The sequence below is a fragment of the Pristis pectinata genome, chromosome 5 (genome assembly GCF_009764475.1).
Source record: "Pristis pectinata isolate sPriPec2 chromosome 5, sPriPec2.1.pri, whole genome shotgun sequence".
NCBI lineage: Eukaryota > Metazoa > Chordata > Chondrichthyes > Rhinopristiformes > Pristidae > Pristis > Pristis pectinata.
The window spans coordinates 12,039,606-12,056,795 of NC_067409.1; the positions used below are offsets into that span (position 1 = coordinate 12,039,606).

At 43.0% G+C, this 17,190-nt stretch overlaps 1 protein-coding gene across 3 annotated transcripts in view; it reads right to left on the reverse strand.

The window, feature by feature from the left end:
* Positions 1 to 17,190, reverse strand: part of LOC127571043 (5'-AMP-activated protein kinase subunit gamma-2-like) — a 388,107-nt gene that overhangs the window by 251,983 nt on the left and 118,934 nt on the right. For all 3 annotated transcript variants that reach the window (XM_052017046.1, XM_052017048.1, XM_052017047.1), the window contains exon 2: positions 9,569 to 9,640. In XM_052017046.1, the coding sequence (XP_051873006.1) occupies positions 9,569 to 9,640 (72 nt within the window). The remainder of the gene's footprint in view (positions 1 to 9,568; positions 9,641 to 17,190) is intronic.

The following is a 17,190-nucleotide window of genomic DNA, read 5'->3' on the forward strand; positions in this document are numbered from 1 at the left end:
TACTGGAGGTGGAGATGGAGGATGATGACTGAGGGAGGAAGAGGAGGATGAAATATGCCCAGGTATGTCCTGCCACAAAAAGCAGCAAAAATCCAATATGGCTAATTACTATCCCATCAGTACACTCACAAGTATCAACAGAGCACCAGTGTCACATTCAAGGGCTCTCACTTGCCAATAATCTGTCCACACCCAACAATGCAGACCTCAGTACAGCACTGGTCCAAGTGTGGGAAATAAGCTACATTCCAGAGGCAAGTGTCAGCCCTTCACAAGGCAGCAGAAGACCCAGCGAGGTATCCAAGCGACCTAACAAAATTGAGATAATAGAAATCGAGGGGAAAGCTCCACTGGCTGGGGTCATGCCTCATCCAAAGACTGACTGCTGAAGGTCTGGTTCAGGTGATCCCTGCAGGAATTCCTCAGGTCCAAGCATCATCATCAATGGCTTCGTTAATGGCCTTCCGGCCATCATGTGCAGATGTTTGTTGATGAGTGCACAGTTCACCTCTATTCATAAAACCTCAGGCATTAAGTAGACAATGCATGCATATAGCAAGATCCAAGTTACTTAATCAACCTGTGGCTGAAAGTTGCAAGTAACACTTGCTCTGTACAATGATGTTCACCAATTTAGTGGCATCATCGTCATAAAATAGGAATAGGCCATTCTGTCCTTTGAGTCTGCTTCACCATTCAACGTGATCATGCCTAACCCTTCCACTGCCAAGACCCCAACACCAATATTCCAGAGGTCACCATTGAGTTGGAACTGCCAGATAAATACTGCAGCTACAAGAGTAGGTCAGAGGCTGGGTATTCTGCAGTGACCGACTCTCTCCTAACTCCATAAAGCCTTTCAAGAATTTAGTGGAATACTCTCCACTTGCCTGGGTGAGTGCAGCTCAACAACTCTGAAGGACTCAGCACCACCCAGGACAAGGCAGCCCACTTCATTCACCCCAGCCATCACTCTAAACACAGATAGATACGGTGGTGAAGAAGGCAATTTGGCACACTTGCCTTCATTGGTCAGGGCAGTGAGTATAGGAGTTGGGACGTCACATTGCAACTGTACAAGACATTGGTGAGATCACACTTGGGTGTATTCTGTGCAGTTCTGGTTGCCCAACTATAGGAAGGATGTCACTTAGCTGGAAAGGGTGCAGGAAAGCTTTACAAGGATGTTACTGGGACTGGAGGACTTGAGTTATAAGGAGAGGCCGGATAGGCTGGGATATTTTTCTATGGAAAAAGGGAGGATGAGGTGTGACCTGAGATATTTATAAAATCATGAGGGGCATAGATAAGGTGAATGGTCACAGTCCTTTGCCCAGGGCAGGGGAGGCTAAAACTAAAAGGACATAGATTTAAGGTGAGATGGGAAAGATTTAAAAGGGACCTGAGAGGCAACTTTTTCCACACAAGAGGGTCAGAGGAAGCTGTAGAGGCAGGTACAATTACAATGTCTAAAAGACATTTGGACAGGTACCTGGGTAGAAAAGAGGGATATGAGCCAAACGCAGGAAAATGGGACTAGCTCAGAGAGACATCTTAGTCGGCATGGATGAATTGGGCCGAAGGGCCTGTTTCTATGCTATATAACCCTATGACTCTAAACATTCATGGTCTCCAAAACCAACACACCATGTACTGCATTTACTTGCCTAGGCTATTCTGATAATACCTCCAAAACCACTGAGGAGGACAAAGGCAGCAGGTGCATAGGATCCCCATTAGCTGCAGGTTCCCTTCTTAATTGTACACCATCCTCTCTTGGCCTGTCCTTCACCTTACTGAGTTTGAATCCTGAACACTCCGTCGAACAGTGGAAGTTACATCAGTGTCCAAGATTGCAGCCCACCTTCCACACCTCCCCCCCCTCGCCACCACCTTCTCAGGAGCATTCAGGTATGGCTATTATGCACTGTCCTTGCCAATGACACTTACATCCTGGGAATGAATAGAACTGAATACTGTGGAAGCGGAATAGAAGTCTTCATGTGAAACATTAAAATCCAGTTTGATGTCCAACAATCATTATTTAGAGGCTGAATTGTTGAAATGTTGATAAAGAGCTGTACAGAACGAAGGCCACCTTGTGTTGACTAAAAAGGCCACAGATCCTCTTCAAAGGAGATTGGTTTGAATCGAAAGCAAACTCAAAAACTCCTATAATAAATCATAGATTGATGCTACACTAAAAGGAGGCCATTTGGTCCATCTACCTTGTGCCAACTATTTAGAGGTTCACTTGATTCAATTTGGAACAGAATGCAGCTCTCGCTGCCAGGGGTAAGTGTCACATGGGCTTGCCTATCTTGGTCAGATTCATCTTGTCAACAGTTATCCACTCAAACAGCCTGATAATTTGGCACAACCTGCTTGACTTAAAACCCAACACATTTGGCACAAATAACACATAAATGCATTCATAGTAGTCAAGAAGAATTTGGTTTGTTGGATCATGTATCCAAGGTAAACATTACAATAGATAGACTCAAGCATATTTTCAACCAGCTGCTGTTGGAAATTGAATGCTAGATTTGTAATCTGCCACAGGAGATTTGACACTGCAGCAGAAGGCACTACCTGTTAGACACAGGATATTAATGGGCTACATTTGCAACTAAAGACTACAAAACGTGTCTAAAGTATATAAAGTTATGAAGGGCAGAGATAAGATGAATGCACACAGTCTTTTTCCCAGGGTTGGGGAATCAAGAACTAGAGGGGAAGAAGGTTAATAGGAACCTGAGGGACAACCTTTTACCCAGAGAGCAATCAGTATATGGAATGAGCTGACAGAGGAAGTAGTTGAGACAGGTGCATTAACGACATTTAAAAGCTACTTGGACAGGTATGTGGAGGGATATGGGCAAATGGGAATCTTGGTCAGCATGGACTAGTTGGGCCCAAGGGCCTGTTTCCATGCTCTACGAATCTATAAACTTTGTCTTAATAATGGCTTTAATTTCAACTATAGAGATTGGAAAAAAGTGAATTTCTGATTCGTTAGAACTGCAAGGACAAATTCGAAAAGTTCAACTCTGAGCGCTTAAAACCAATAAAGGTAGATTAGAGCTAATGACTGTAGTAAAAGTGTTTTATGTGGTAGTGACCTTATTTAAAAAGCCATCCAGTCATGCATTATAATCAAGTCTCGGCTTGGCTCCACTTTCACGATTCTCACCACCAAGTCCGAATGTCATGGATTCAGACTTGCTCCACAGACCCAACCACATAATCTTGGCTGCTAATGGATTGTTAGAGATGCTACCATTTAATTAATTTTTAAAAAACCCATCTATGGGATTTGGGAGTCCCTGCCAAGGTATCTATAATTGCCCTCAAGAAGGTGGTGGTGGTGAGCCGTCTGCTTAAACCACTGCAGTTCTTCTGGTGAAAGGACTCCCACTATGGAATTGAGTGGGAAGTTCCAGGATTTAGACATAGCATTAATGAAAGAACATCTGTTGGGTCAGACATCAGAGACTCCTGTGCACTTATCCAAAGCGGTGAGCATATTTATCTTTGAATGGCATCATGAAAATAAAATAACTCTACAACTATCTTGGGACTACAACATTTAATTCATTTTCATATCAAACACCTTGGACGTCCTGAGAATGTACATCTGTTTTGTTAGTGCAGCGGTTAGCGTGACGCTATTACAGCGCCAGTGACTCAGGTTCAATTCCGGCCGCTGTCTGTAAGGAGTTTGTACGTTCTCCCCGTGTCTGCATGGGTTTCCACCGGGTGCTCCGGTTTCCTCCCACATTCCAAAGATGTACAGGTTAGGAAGTCGTGGGTATGCTATGTTGACGCGGGAAGCGTGGCGATACTTGCGGGCTGCCCCCAGAAAACTCTACGCAAAAGGTACATTTCACTGTGTGTTTCGATGTACATGTGACTAATAAAGGTATCTTATCTTTTGTTTTAAAATGTGTTTTGTTATTATCTGTTTTTCTTATGGTTCATCTGCCCCAGGCCTCAACTCCTCTTCTGTGCCAGTTCCCCATAACCCTCAATTCCCTCACCTTTCAAAAATATATCCATACTGTCAATAATCATCCTCAACTGCTCATTTCATTTGTTGCAGAACCAGACACCCATCTGAGCTTTGCTGCATCTTCTATACCCTTCCCTCCTAACATGGCATCCCAATGTTAGTACCTCCCCGTCTCTCTCAGGGTCACTGTGTTCAAACGCCATGAACAGCTGCACACTCTCTACAATCACAATAACTTTCTTCAAGCTCCCCCTCTCCTCATCCTGCTCATGACTCTTTCCTGCCTTTTACCCTCAGAGGGCTTCTCTTTAAGTTCACTTTGTGATGAGGTTGAATTCTCTTTCCTTCCAATGTCTGCTGTGGTTTTCATGTGAAATGAGTTTCGGTGAATATCCATCCATCACCAGAGGCTGGGACTGTTACGAGTAACATCATGGAGTACAACGTCACACCAATCAGAAGTGAAAATAAACAAGGCTATTTGACTGCCTTTATTTATTTATTTTTATTCATTCACAGGATGTGAGCATCATCAGCAAGGTTTGAACTTTTGTCCATTGCTAATCATCCCCTGAACTGTGTGGTTTGGTAGGCTAGTTAGAGGGCAATTGTCAGTGATGTTGGCGAATCTGAAACCACAAATAAGGTCAGACTAGGGGCATTTGTCTTTTTTAAATTCAATCCCATCATGTGATAGTTAATGGCAAACTCATCCCTAATTGGCCTCTGAGGCAGTTAAGAGTCAACTGCATTGGTGGGTTTGTAGTCTTATACATCCAGGACAGACACAGTAAGGTGGCATGTTTACAGCAAGAGAGAGGAGACCAGGGGTCAGTGGGGAGTAGTGGCGGAAGGAGAGGAGCAGTAGGACCCTGTGGCAGTGTGGGAGGTCTCAGCCTGGAGGCGGCCGGGGCCAGAATGGGATGACTTTCCAGAGTTTCCAGTCCTGATGAAGGATCTCAACCTGAAACGTCAACTGTCCATTTCCCTCCATATTGGTATTGGTTTATTATTGTCACTTGTACCGAGGTACAGTGAAAAACTTGTCTTGCATACCGATCGTACAGGTCAATTCATTACACGGTGCAGTTACATTGAGTTAGTACAGAGTGCAATTGAGGTAGTACAGGTAAAAACAATAACAGTACAGAGTAAAGTGTCACAGCTACAGAGAAAGTGCAGGCAGGTAGACAATAAGGTGCAAGGTTACAACAAGGAAGATCACGAGGTCAGAGTCCATCTCATCGTATAAGGGAACCGTTCAGTAGTCTTATCACAGTGGGATAGAAGCTGTCCTTGAGCCTGGTGGTATGTGCCTTCAGGCTCCTGTATCAGATGCTGCCTGACCCACTGAGTTCCTCCAGCTCCTTTGTATGTTTATAGCAATGGTGGTTTCATTGTAACATTTCTGATACAAGCTTATTATTTCAGATTTAATTAATTCTATCTGAATTCTTCAGATGCCACGGTGGGATTCAAATTCACGTCTCTAGGCCAACAGTTCAGCCCTTTGGACACTGGTCCAGGAACTTAACAGTTACCATACCCATAGGTCTATGTGCTCCTCAAACCCCTCTTTATCCAACCCTGCTATAACTTTCATTTCTTTCTCCCTCATGTGCTTTCACACTTTTCCTTTAAGGAGGATTCTCTCAAAATTCTCTGCTACATCCACTATTGAGTCTCTTGTATTCATGACCTCTGGCTTTGGACTCTTTAAGTGGAAACATTTTTTTCTGTGTTTATCAGACAGGAGTCTCGATTTTCTTTGTGTATGCACACACACTTGTGGCAAGTAAACCAAATAAAATGAAAGAGCTGAGTTATGAGGAGACATAAATAAAACGGAACCTTTTTTGGGGAAAACAGTGGAAAATAACAGCGCCTTGAATTTCTCCATAAAGTTTATTCGTAAAATACTTTAGTTAAAGTTTGATATTGACTACCTCCAAGTTTTGTGGTCAAAATGGCACTCTTACTGTTCAACGAACTGTCCCCAGTATTTTGCCCTTCTCACTCTACCTTACTCTTCTCTGGTATTTTATCATTACTTTTTTCTTTGCCTTATTGTAATACATAAATCCCAAGTGCCAGATCATTTAGAATTCATAGATTCATAGTTATACAGCATGGAAACTGGTCCTTCGGCCCAACTCGACCATTCCAACCAAGATGCCTATCTACTCTAATTATATAAACCTCGAAGGTGACCCCTCAGCCTCCTTCGCTCCAGGAAAAACAGTCCCAGCCTATCCAGTCTCCCCCGATAACTCAAGCCATCCAGTCCCTTCCTCAGACATCTATTATTTCAGTTGGTCTTAACAATGCCTTTCACATGAAGATTTTAAATAAAAATGTGTCGACCTAATGGGAAAATGATGCGAAATAACACAATCGCAATGAGGTTAAGTTACTCGATAGCATGTGGAAGCCTGGACTATTGATCTGAAGATACGAGTTCAAATCCCACTATAAGAACCGGAAATTTTGAATTAATAAATATGGATTAAAAAGCGCATCTTGTTAATAATATCCATGAAACTACCAGATTTCATCTGGGTCATTAATGACCTTCAGGAAAGAAAATCTTCCACCCTTACTCTTTCTCCCCTTTTACCTCCGCCTCCTGTTCCTCTATTTGACCTTAGACCCAAAGCTATACAGTTAACCATAAATTACCCAATAATTACATTTTGTAATACTGACAGCCATGAATGAAAATAAAGGAGTGGTTGACAGATTGGACAGCCTTCCTCTGTGCTGTAACAATACCAAGATTCAGGACCACAGAATGTTCCAAAACATTTTGCAGTTTATTAAGTATTTTTGTCACATAGTCAAAAGTCAATGGGTATAGTTATTTGCTGATCAGTACAAGTGCCCAAGGAAACTACTGGATTGTTGTAGTAGACTCATTCTGGTCTACTACAACTCCTATTCCTCTTCACATCAACAGATTTTCACAGGAAACTGAAGGCTAAACTGGTATTAGTTGGTGCTGTGGTTTATAGGTGGATGCTTGTCATAATACCAGCAGCCTCATCAACCCTATCCCCATGCATCTCACTTTTCCAGGACCTCCTCTTCACACTGTCTGAAAGATCAAGGCCCACTGTTGACATTATGAGCTCTCCTAACATTGTGTCACTGCTCACTGGCTAGGCCCTCCTCTCCACCACCAATGATCACTTTTCTGGGATTTCACTCTCAAGCTCCATGCTAAGATTGGTCGATTTTCTCCATGTCCTTCCTTTAAAAATATCCCAGAATGACCCTTTCCCATGACCATACCTAAAGTCTGCCTATCCTAACTTTGTTTTCTCTCGACTCCAAGTCTATATTATTCCATCATGTTAAATGCTTGGCATTACTTTCATTAAATTAAGTTTGCAAAGACACCTTTAAGTTACTTAATAAGGGAATTTATAAGTGAAGTCCTTAGGCTCATCCTCATTCAAGCTGGAGTAATGGGACAAGATACTATTTGAGCAGAGAATTGTATAATAATGAGATTGCTGTATATTTGAAGCTATTTTAACTTAAAACCATGATGAAGCACTCACACCAAAAAATTTACTATGATAAGGCATCCAAATCTCTATCTTTTGCCTCTGATACTGTTCAATGAAACCCATTATAAGCTGGAGAAACAACTTCTCATCTTCCAACTGGGTATATTGAGAGTCCTCAGGATCCAACGCCAAATTAAACAATTTCAGATAACCAGCCCTTCCAGTTCATATCAGAGTTCCTTTGTTAGATCTGAGACTCACAGGAATGAGGTTAATCATGAATTACCCTAGCAAGCCATTTTGCGATACTCACAAGCCATAAATGAAAATAAAGGACTTCTCTTGGACAGGTTGATGATCTGGACAGCCTTCCTCTGCTGTTGTAATGTTTCTATGATTCAGGACCACAAAGTGTTCCAAAGTCTTTTGCAGCTAATAATGTACTTTTGCAGTGTAATCAAAATCAAAGCATAACTGTTCTTCTCCCTCCATAGATGCTGCCTGACCTGCTGGGTACTTCCAGCATTTACATAGACTAAAGAGATTGTGGTGGATTTCAGGAAGTCAAGGAAGATAGATCTTGGTCCAGTGTTCATTGGCGGTGAGGCCGTGGAGAGAGTCTCCAGTTTTAAATTCCTAGGGGCATACATCACCGAGGACTTTTCCTGGGCAATACACACCTCAGCTGTCATTAGGAAGGCACAGCAATGCCTCTATTTTTTGAGGAAATTGAGGAGAGCCAGACTGTCTCAGAACATTCTGGTGAACTTCTACCGGTGTGCGGTGGAGAGCATCCTGACGTACAGCATTACAGCTTGGTGTGCCAGTTGCACTAGGAAGGAGCAGAAGGCTCTGCAGAGGGTCATCAAGACCGCCCAAAACATCATTGGGACTCAGTTACCAGTGATGGAGGACATCAGGCTCGATGTCGGAGCAAGGCTTTAAACATCATTCGAGAACCAGCTCGCCCTGCTCACTACCTTTTTAAACTACTCCCCTCTGGTAGGTGATACAGGACAATATATGCACACACTACAAGACTGAAACACAGCTTTTTTCCCCAAAGGTGTTAAATTGTTGAACATGGACTGACACCTCCTATACATACATACACATACTATGTCTTCCCCCTTTACCGGCTGGATTCATCATGGTGTCATTTAATATACTGATATTGATATGCTGCTGATTATCATTATTATCATGGTTCATTTGCACACTGCCTTTTTATTTTTTTATACTTTATATTTGTGTAAGTATGTTTGTTTAATTTTATAGTTATAATTGCTCTTATCAATTTACTGTTTTGGTTTATATTAGGCAAGGGAGTGCCATCGTAATCTCGTTGTGTTGTTGTTGCAACAGTACAATGACAAATAAAGAAATAATAATAAAGATGAACAGTACAGCACAGGAACAGGCCCTTCAGCCTACGACGTCTGTGCTGCTCATGATGCCAAATGAAACTAATCCCATCTGCTTGCACATGATCCATATCCCCTCCATTCCCTTCATGTTCATGTCTCTGTCTAAATGCCTCTTAAACACCACTATCACGTCTGCTGTTCTTTCTATTTTATTTCAGATTTCCAGCAGCTGCAGTTTTGTATCTCATAGTTGCAGCAGTGTTTTGTTCTCCCTCCTCCAATTTCATTCATCTACCTCTATTCACACCTCTTCCGGACAGATCAGCTACAATTAACAACCCTTCTCACCCTCATCTTAGCCAGCGCCATTACCATTTGTCATTTAGTCTTTTTCAATCTGCATCCTATCACAGGCATTCCCTTTGTTCTCTCCAACCCTCCTCTTTCTTTAAAATACATTCTATTTTTTATTTCTCCACCTCTGGTAGAAGATCATTGATCTAAAACATTAATGCCATTTCTCTCTCCCTGAACTGCTGAGTACTTCCAGCATTTTCATTTATTATTATTTCAGGGGTCCATAACTCGTTGGGTTAAAAGCTCGGTGCTGAATGACTAGGCAAATGAGGCACTGGAATATTGGTAACGTATAAAATCAATAAATTAGTAATCCGTACCTTTTGAGAAACATCTTTTTCGGAGGATTCTACATCTCCATCCAGGAAAGGCATAGCAAAGGAACTGAGATCCTAGGAATATAAAAAAACATAAGTATTAATCCCTATTACTTTACACAATCTAAAATGGCACATAACCTGAATTTGCTCATTTTAAGATTATATTTGAAGGCAAAGCAAATTCCAAAAATCGTGAGGAGACCCAATGGAAGCAGTTTCTGTCAATAACCTTTTCAATTTCATCCAGGAATGGGCAATAGATAAGATTTTTTATTAGTCAAATGTACATCGAAACAGACAGTGAAATGCATCTTTTTGCGTTACTGAGAATGTGGTGGGGGCAGCCTACAAGTATCGCCGCTCTTCTTACACCAACATAGCATGCCCACAGCTCCTAACCCGTACGTCTTTGGAACGTGGGAGAAAACCAGAGCACCTGGAGGAAACCCACGTAGACACATGGGGAGAACGTACAAACTCCTTACAGACAGTGGCGGGAATTGAGCCCAGCTCACTGGCGCTGTTATAGTGTTACGCTAAACGCTGCACTACTGTGCCAGTGCTTAGCTTGACCATGCACGCACAGAAATTAGGAAATAGTGCTAGCAATAAATATATGAGCTTGCAACTGAAAACACTAATGATGTGTGGATGGTTTGATTATTTTTCAACAAAGTGCCACACTGGTTGGTAACAGTTTTAGAAATTGTAATCCCAAACCAGACTCAAGGACAGTTTCTATTCCGCTGTCATCAGTGTCTTGAACTGACCTCTCATATGCTAGAGATGAATTTTTGATCTCAATCTACCTCTTTGTGGCCCCTTGCACTTTGTTTAACACTCACCAACTTTTATCGATGCACCATAGAAAGCATCCTGTCTGGATGCATCACGGCTTGGTACTGCAACTGCTCTGCCCAGGATTGCAAGAAACTGCAGAGTTGTGGACACAGCCTAGCACGTCATGGAAACCACCCTCCCCTCCATGGACTCTGTCCATACCTCTCGCTGCCTTGGTGAGGCAGCCAGCATAATCAAGGACCCCACCCACCTGGGTCATACTCGCTTCTCCCCTCTCCCATCAGGCAAGATACAGGAGCCTGAGGGCACGTACCACCAGGCTCAAGGACAGCTTCTATCCCACTGTGATCAGCCTTGATGAGTAGGCCACCACCATCACAGACTTTATCAGCAAGTGTGTGGAGGACTGTGTACCAAAGAGGACAATACAGGTGTTCCCAAACAGGAAGCCATGGATGAACCAAGAGATTCACTCCCTACTGAAGGAGAGGACTGCTGCAGACAAATCTGGTAATCCTGATCTGTACAAGAAAGTGAGGTATGACCTTCGTAAAGCTATAAGGGATACCAACTCAAAATAGAGTCCCTGACCAGCCGCCAGTTATGGCAGGGCTTACATGCTATAACAGGCTGTAAGACGAAGTCAGGCTGCATAGCTAACAACAGTGCATCCCTTCCTGATGAACTTAACGCATTCTATGTACGTTTTGAACAAAAAGGAAGTGGATTGTCACCATCCACTCTGACAGTCACCAATGTAGCTGAACCTGTGATCACAGTGGAGGACGTAAGATCAGTCTTCCAAAGAGTGAACACAAGGAAAGCACCTGGCCCAGATGGTGTCCCGGGCCGTGTGCTCAGATCTTGTGCTGATCAGCTGGCAGAAGTATATGTGGACATATTCAACCTCTCCCTGCTTCAATCTCAGGTTCTCTCCTGTTTTAAGAAGACCACTATCATCCCGGTACCAAAGAAAAGCAAGGTAACATGCATCAATGACTACCGACCAGTGGCTCTGACATCCACCATCATGAAGTGCTTTGAGAGGTTGGTCATGGCACACAACAACTCCAGCCTACCAGACAACCTGGACCCATTTCAATTCACCTATCACCGAAACAGGTCTACAGCGGATGCCATCTCCCTGGCCCTTCACTCAGCTCTGGAGCATCTGGACAGTAAAGGCACTTACGTTAGGCTATTGTTTATTGACTACAGCTCTGCCTTCAATACAATAATACCAAGCAAGCTTGTCACCAAACTCCAAGACCTAGGACTCAACACCTCCCTCTTGTAACTGGATCCTTGACTTTCTAACAAACAGACCACAATCAGTGAGGATAGGCAGCAATTCCTCCGGCACGATTATTCTCAACACTAGTGCATCTCAAGGCTGCATCCTCAGCCCTCTACTCTGCTCCCTATACACTCATGACTGTGTGGCCAGATTCTGCTCTAACTCCATCTACAAGTTTGCAGATGATACCACCGTTGTAGGCCATATCTCAAACAGCGATGAGTCAGAGTACAGGAAGGAGATAGAGAGCTTAGTGGAATGGTATCATGACAACAACCTTTCCTTCAATGTCAACAAAACAAAAGATCTGGTCATTGACTTCAGGAAAGGGGGCGGTGTACATACACCTGTCTACATCAATGGTGCTGAGGTCGAGAGGGTTGACAGCTTTAAGTTCCTGGGAGTGAACATCAACAACCTGTCCTGGACAAACCATGTGGATGCCATGGCCAAGAAAGCTCACCAGCGCCTCTACTTCCTCAAGAGGCTAAAGAAATTTGGTTTGTCCCCTTTGACTCTCACCAACTTTTACCGATGCACCACAGAAAGCATCCAATCTGGATGTATCATGGCTTGGTATGGCAACTGCTCTGCCCAGGACCGCAAGAAGCTGCAGAGAGTTGTGGACACAGCTCAGCGCATTATGGACACCAGCCTCCCCTCCTTGGACTTTGTCTTTACCTCTTGTTGTCTTGGTGTAGCAGCCAGCATAATCAAAGACCCCACCCACCCAGGACATTCTCTCTTCTCTACTCTTCCATTGGGTAGAAGATACAGGAGCCTGAGGGCACGTACCACCAGGCTCAAGGACAGCTTTAACCCCACTGTGATAAGACTATTGAACAGTTCCCTTATACAACGAGATGGACTATGACCTATGACCTCATGACCTCACGATCTACCTTGTTGTGACCTTGCACCTTATTGCACTGCACTTTCTCTGTAGCTGTGACACTTTACTCTGTACTGTTATTGTTTTTTTTTAACCTGTACTACATCAATGCACTCTGTACTAACTTGATGTAACTGCACTGTGTAATGAATTGACCTGTAAGATCGGTTTGTAAGACAAGTTTTTCACTGTACCTCGGTACAAGTGACAATAATAAACCAATACCAATATTGAACGGTTCCCTTAAACGATGAAATGGACTCTTCACCTCACAATCTACCTTGTTACGACCTTGCACCTTATTGTCTACCCGCAATGCGCTACCCTGTAGCTGTGACACTTTACTCTGTATTCTGTTATTGACTTTACCCTGGACTACCTCAATGCACTGTGTAATGAATTGATCCGTACGAACAGTATGCAAGACAAGTTTTTCCACTGTACCTCGGTACAAGTGGTACAAGTGACAATAATAAACTAATACCTGCACTGCACTTTCTCTGTAGCTGCTACACAACATTCTGCATTCTTTTTACAACCTTGTTGTACTTATGGATGGCACACAATCATCTTCGTACGTGTGACAATAATAAACCAATTCCGTTTGCAAAGGACCTGTTGCCCGTTGGCCCATTATTCACTCCCACCAAACCTCCATGATATGGACCCAGCTATCACAGCTCTACCTCAATTCCATTGTTCACTGTGGTTGATGTAGGACAGTGGCTTACAAACTGTGGCACACATAACCCTCTGGTATGCAAGGCATCTCTGGATTAGAGGGTGTGGGGGAGTGACATCTCAGTCACAACCAATAATGGGTTTTGTTTTATTTTTATTTTATTATCTTCCCCTGCCTTTCAGTCCAGATGAAGGGTCTCAACACGAAACATGGACTGTTTTTCCCCCGTCTGACCCGCTGAGCTCTTCCAGCTTCTTGTTCGTGGCTCCAGATTCCAGCATCTGCAGCCCCTTGTGTCTCCTCCTTATTTTATTCATTTCATGTTTACAATAGACCACAAAACTTTGTGGAAAATTTTTACATAATTTACTTCAAGGTGTTCCAGTTGAGAACAAAGATACGTATAGACAATGACAAACAGTGGGCTCACCTCCAATCGCCGCTTGGTTTCAGTTGCCCAGCAACTGAGCTGAGAATTAAGTCATGTTTCTTTCAAGTGCTTATGTCACAGAGTAACGACTATATCTGCTAGGGCACAACAATGAGAAATGGACAGATGGCTAAAGGGAGACAGTGTCAAGAACATAGAAAACATCTGTGACGGAAGGTGTAACATAACTTGCTTTGCTTGTACTGCAGCTTTTTACTGAAATTGCTGGCAAAACTCAGAATATTAAATGAAACACTGACAAGATCAATGAGATCCTGTAAACTAAGACTCTAGAGGCCGCATTTAGTTTACAAAACTCTAGTTAGGATGCATCTGGAGTATTGCATTCAGTTCTGTTCACCCCATTACTGGAAGGATGTGGAGGCTTTGGAGAGGACACAGAAGAGGTTTACCAGGATGCTGCCTGGATTAGAGGCATGTGCTATAAGGAGACGTTGGACAAATTTGGGTTGTTTTCTCTGGAGCAGCGAAGGCTGAGAGGAGACCTGATAGAAGTCTATAAGATTATGAGAGGCATAGACAGCCGGTATCTTTCTCCCAGGGCCGAAATGTCTAATACTAGAGGGCATGTATTTAAGGCAAGGGCAGGGGCAAGTTCAAAGGAGATGTGTGGGACAAGTTTTTTTTAAACACACTGAGAGTGGTGGGTACCTGGAATGTGCTGCCATGGTGGTAGTGGAGGCAAATACGATAGAGGTGTTTAGGTGGCTCTTAGATAGGCACATGATTGTGCAGAGAATGGAGGGATATGGACATTGTTTTGGCAGAAGGGATTAGTTTAGTTAGACATTTAATTACTAGTCTAATTATTTCAGCACAACATCAAGGGCCAAAGGGCCTGTTCCGGTGCTGTTCTGTTCTATGTTCTGTTTTTAAGCTACAACTTAGAGGTTTGGGAGTAGATTTAATAATCACTGGTTTTAATATTTAATAATCAGCCAGCATAATCAAAGACCCCGCTCACTCGGGACATTCTCTCTTCTCTCCTCTTCCATCGGGTAGAAGATACAGGTGCCTGAGGGCACGTACCACCAGACTTAAGGACAGCTTCTACCCCACTGTGATAAGACTACTGAACGGTTCCCTTATACAATGAGATGGACTATGACCTCACGATCTACCTTGTTGTGACCTTGCACCTTATTGCACTGCACTTTCTCTGTAGCTGTGACACTTTGTACTGTTATTGTTTTTACCTGTACAATGCACTTTGTACTAACTCAATGCAACTGCACTGTGTAATGAATTGACCTGCATGATTGGTTTGTAAGACAAGCTTTTCACTATACCTCGGTACAAGTGACAATAATAAACCAATACCAATAAGTCAAAATATCAGTGCATTTGTGCAGAATTAATTTTCAAATCAAATCATCACTCTGAATACTATGAACCTTTGCTGAAACCAATGACGTGGTTACACTCTTGAGCAATTCTATAAAGTCATTGTTTAAGTTGTATAAATGCATTCCACTTTGTACATTTTATACAATGCTTGAGCAATAAAGGAGTGAAACATTAAACCCGAATGCTGGTTGGATGCAAGAGTTGCAGTGAGCAATCTTTGCGAACCTCTGGATTCAGGCAATCCCATATAGTGTGAACATAGTACAGCACTGGATCCAACCCAGCAGACTGGCTTCATGGAAAAACATCTTCAGTGGCTTTAAAGGTCTGAAATTCTAACATTATCTTAAGTAGCAATTTCTATCGATGAGAACAAGACCTGGAATGTCAAAAGAAACAAAAAAGGAGAACCCAGAGCTTCAACAATTCTGACCCTTAGATGCAATACAGCAGGGAAAAGAGATTGGGTTCCTGTGGGAGGAAGCGTCAGAAAACCATGCACAACCATGCAAGAGAACTTCCTGAAACCCCTCCGCAGAATGGCAGACATGCAGTAAAAAAAAACATTAAGCAAGGCAAGGAAACAGGGACCAATGATTCTCCTGTAAAGCACCAGCACACTGATCTCATACCGATTCCTTTTATGCTTCTCACTGTCCTGGGAACTCATCAGGATTAAGTGACTCAATGGCGTCTATGTAAGAAGATAAGAAGTGACTTGGCTCTCATACCTGCTCTGACGTTCAATAATATCAGGCTCATCTTTTGCATCACCCCACTTTCTTTTTACAAACCCCATCTTTTGTGATTGCCTTAACATCAAAAAAATCCATCATTCTTTGTCTTGAATGTAGTCAGCGACCCAGCCTCCACATAAGGTATCTTTATTAGTCACATGTACATCGAAACACACAGTGAAATACATCTTTTTGCATAGTGTTCTGGGGGCAGCCCGCAAGTGTCGCCACGCTTCTGGCGCCAACATAGCATGCCCACAACTTCCTAACCTGTATGCCTTTGGAATGTGGGAGGAAACCGGAGCATCCGGAGGAAACCCACACAGACATGGGGAGAACGTACAAACTCCTTGCAGGCAGTGGCCGGATTTGAACCTGGGTCACTGGCGCTGTAATAGCGTTATGCTAATTGCTACACTACCATGCCTGCTCTCTATCACGTAGGGAATTCCAAAGATTCGCTAACGTCTGAATGAAGAAGTTTCATCTCATCCTAGTCCTGCATCAACAAAACTTATTTTGAGAATATTGTTAACACCCGAGCAGAGCAAACCAAAGCAAACATCATCCTTGTATCTACTTGGTCAAGTCAGCATCAGTGGCTTGACCTTAACCACAGTTCTTTTCTAATTTTGCTTCTATTATTTAACCGATGAGCAGCAGCCTCAATCATTACAGTGCCAATGATTTTCACATTATTCATCACTCTTCACTCGATTAGATAAAATAACTTTTGCCTTTTCACTCTATGAAATATAATGCTTCCCAATTCCCCACTCTCATCTAACAACCATATTCTTATAACACAGGAGGCAGCTCTCAGCCCAGTGGGTCTATGATTGATTCCTTGGGAGCTGGCATATTTCCCCCTCCTCTTATTTCCCTATATCTCTGCATCTTGTTCTCTCTCACATACGTCTTTCATCTCCCCCCGCCCTTCACCGATCCTTGCAGTCATTAACCTACACAAAGCGGCAATTCACAATTGCCAATTAACCTACCAGCACCTCTTTGGGATGTGGGAGGAAACCTGCAAGGTCACAGAGAGAACATGCAAACTCCACGTGGACAGCAAAATAAAAAAAAACTGCAGATGCTAGAAGCCTGAAATAAAAACAGAAAATGCTGGAAACGCTCAACATGTCAGGATGTACCTGTGGGAAGTGAAATAGAACTGACATTTCAGATCAAAGACCTTTCATTAGACTGGGAAGGATTAAGCTGTGGGGGGGAGGGGTGAGAAGGGGGAAATGTCTCTGGTAGGGTAAAACCAGGATGACCATGGGAATAAGCTGTAAAGAAGGTTATCTGGTCAATGAGTGAATGGGAGCAGTTAGAGAGCGAGAACATGGGCAAAAGAACCTGGAAAATAGAATGTGGGAATTCAACATGCAGAGCAGGAGGACATGCCTGAT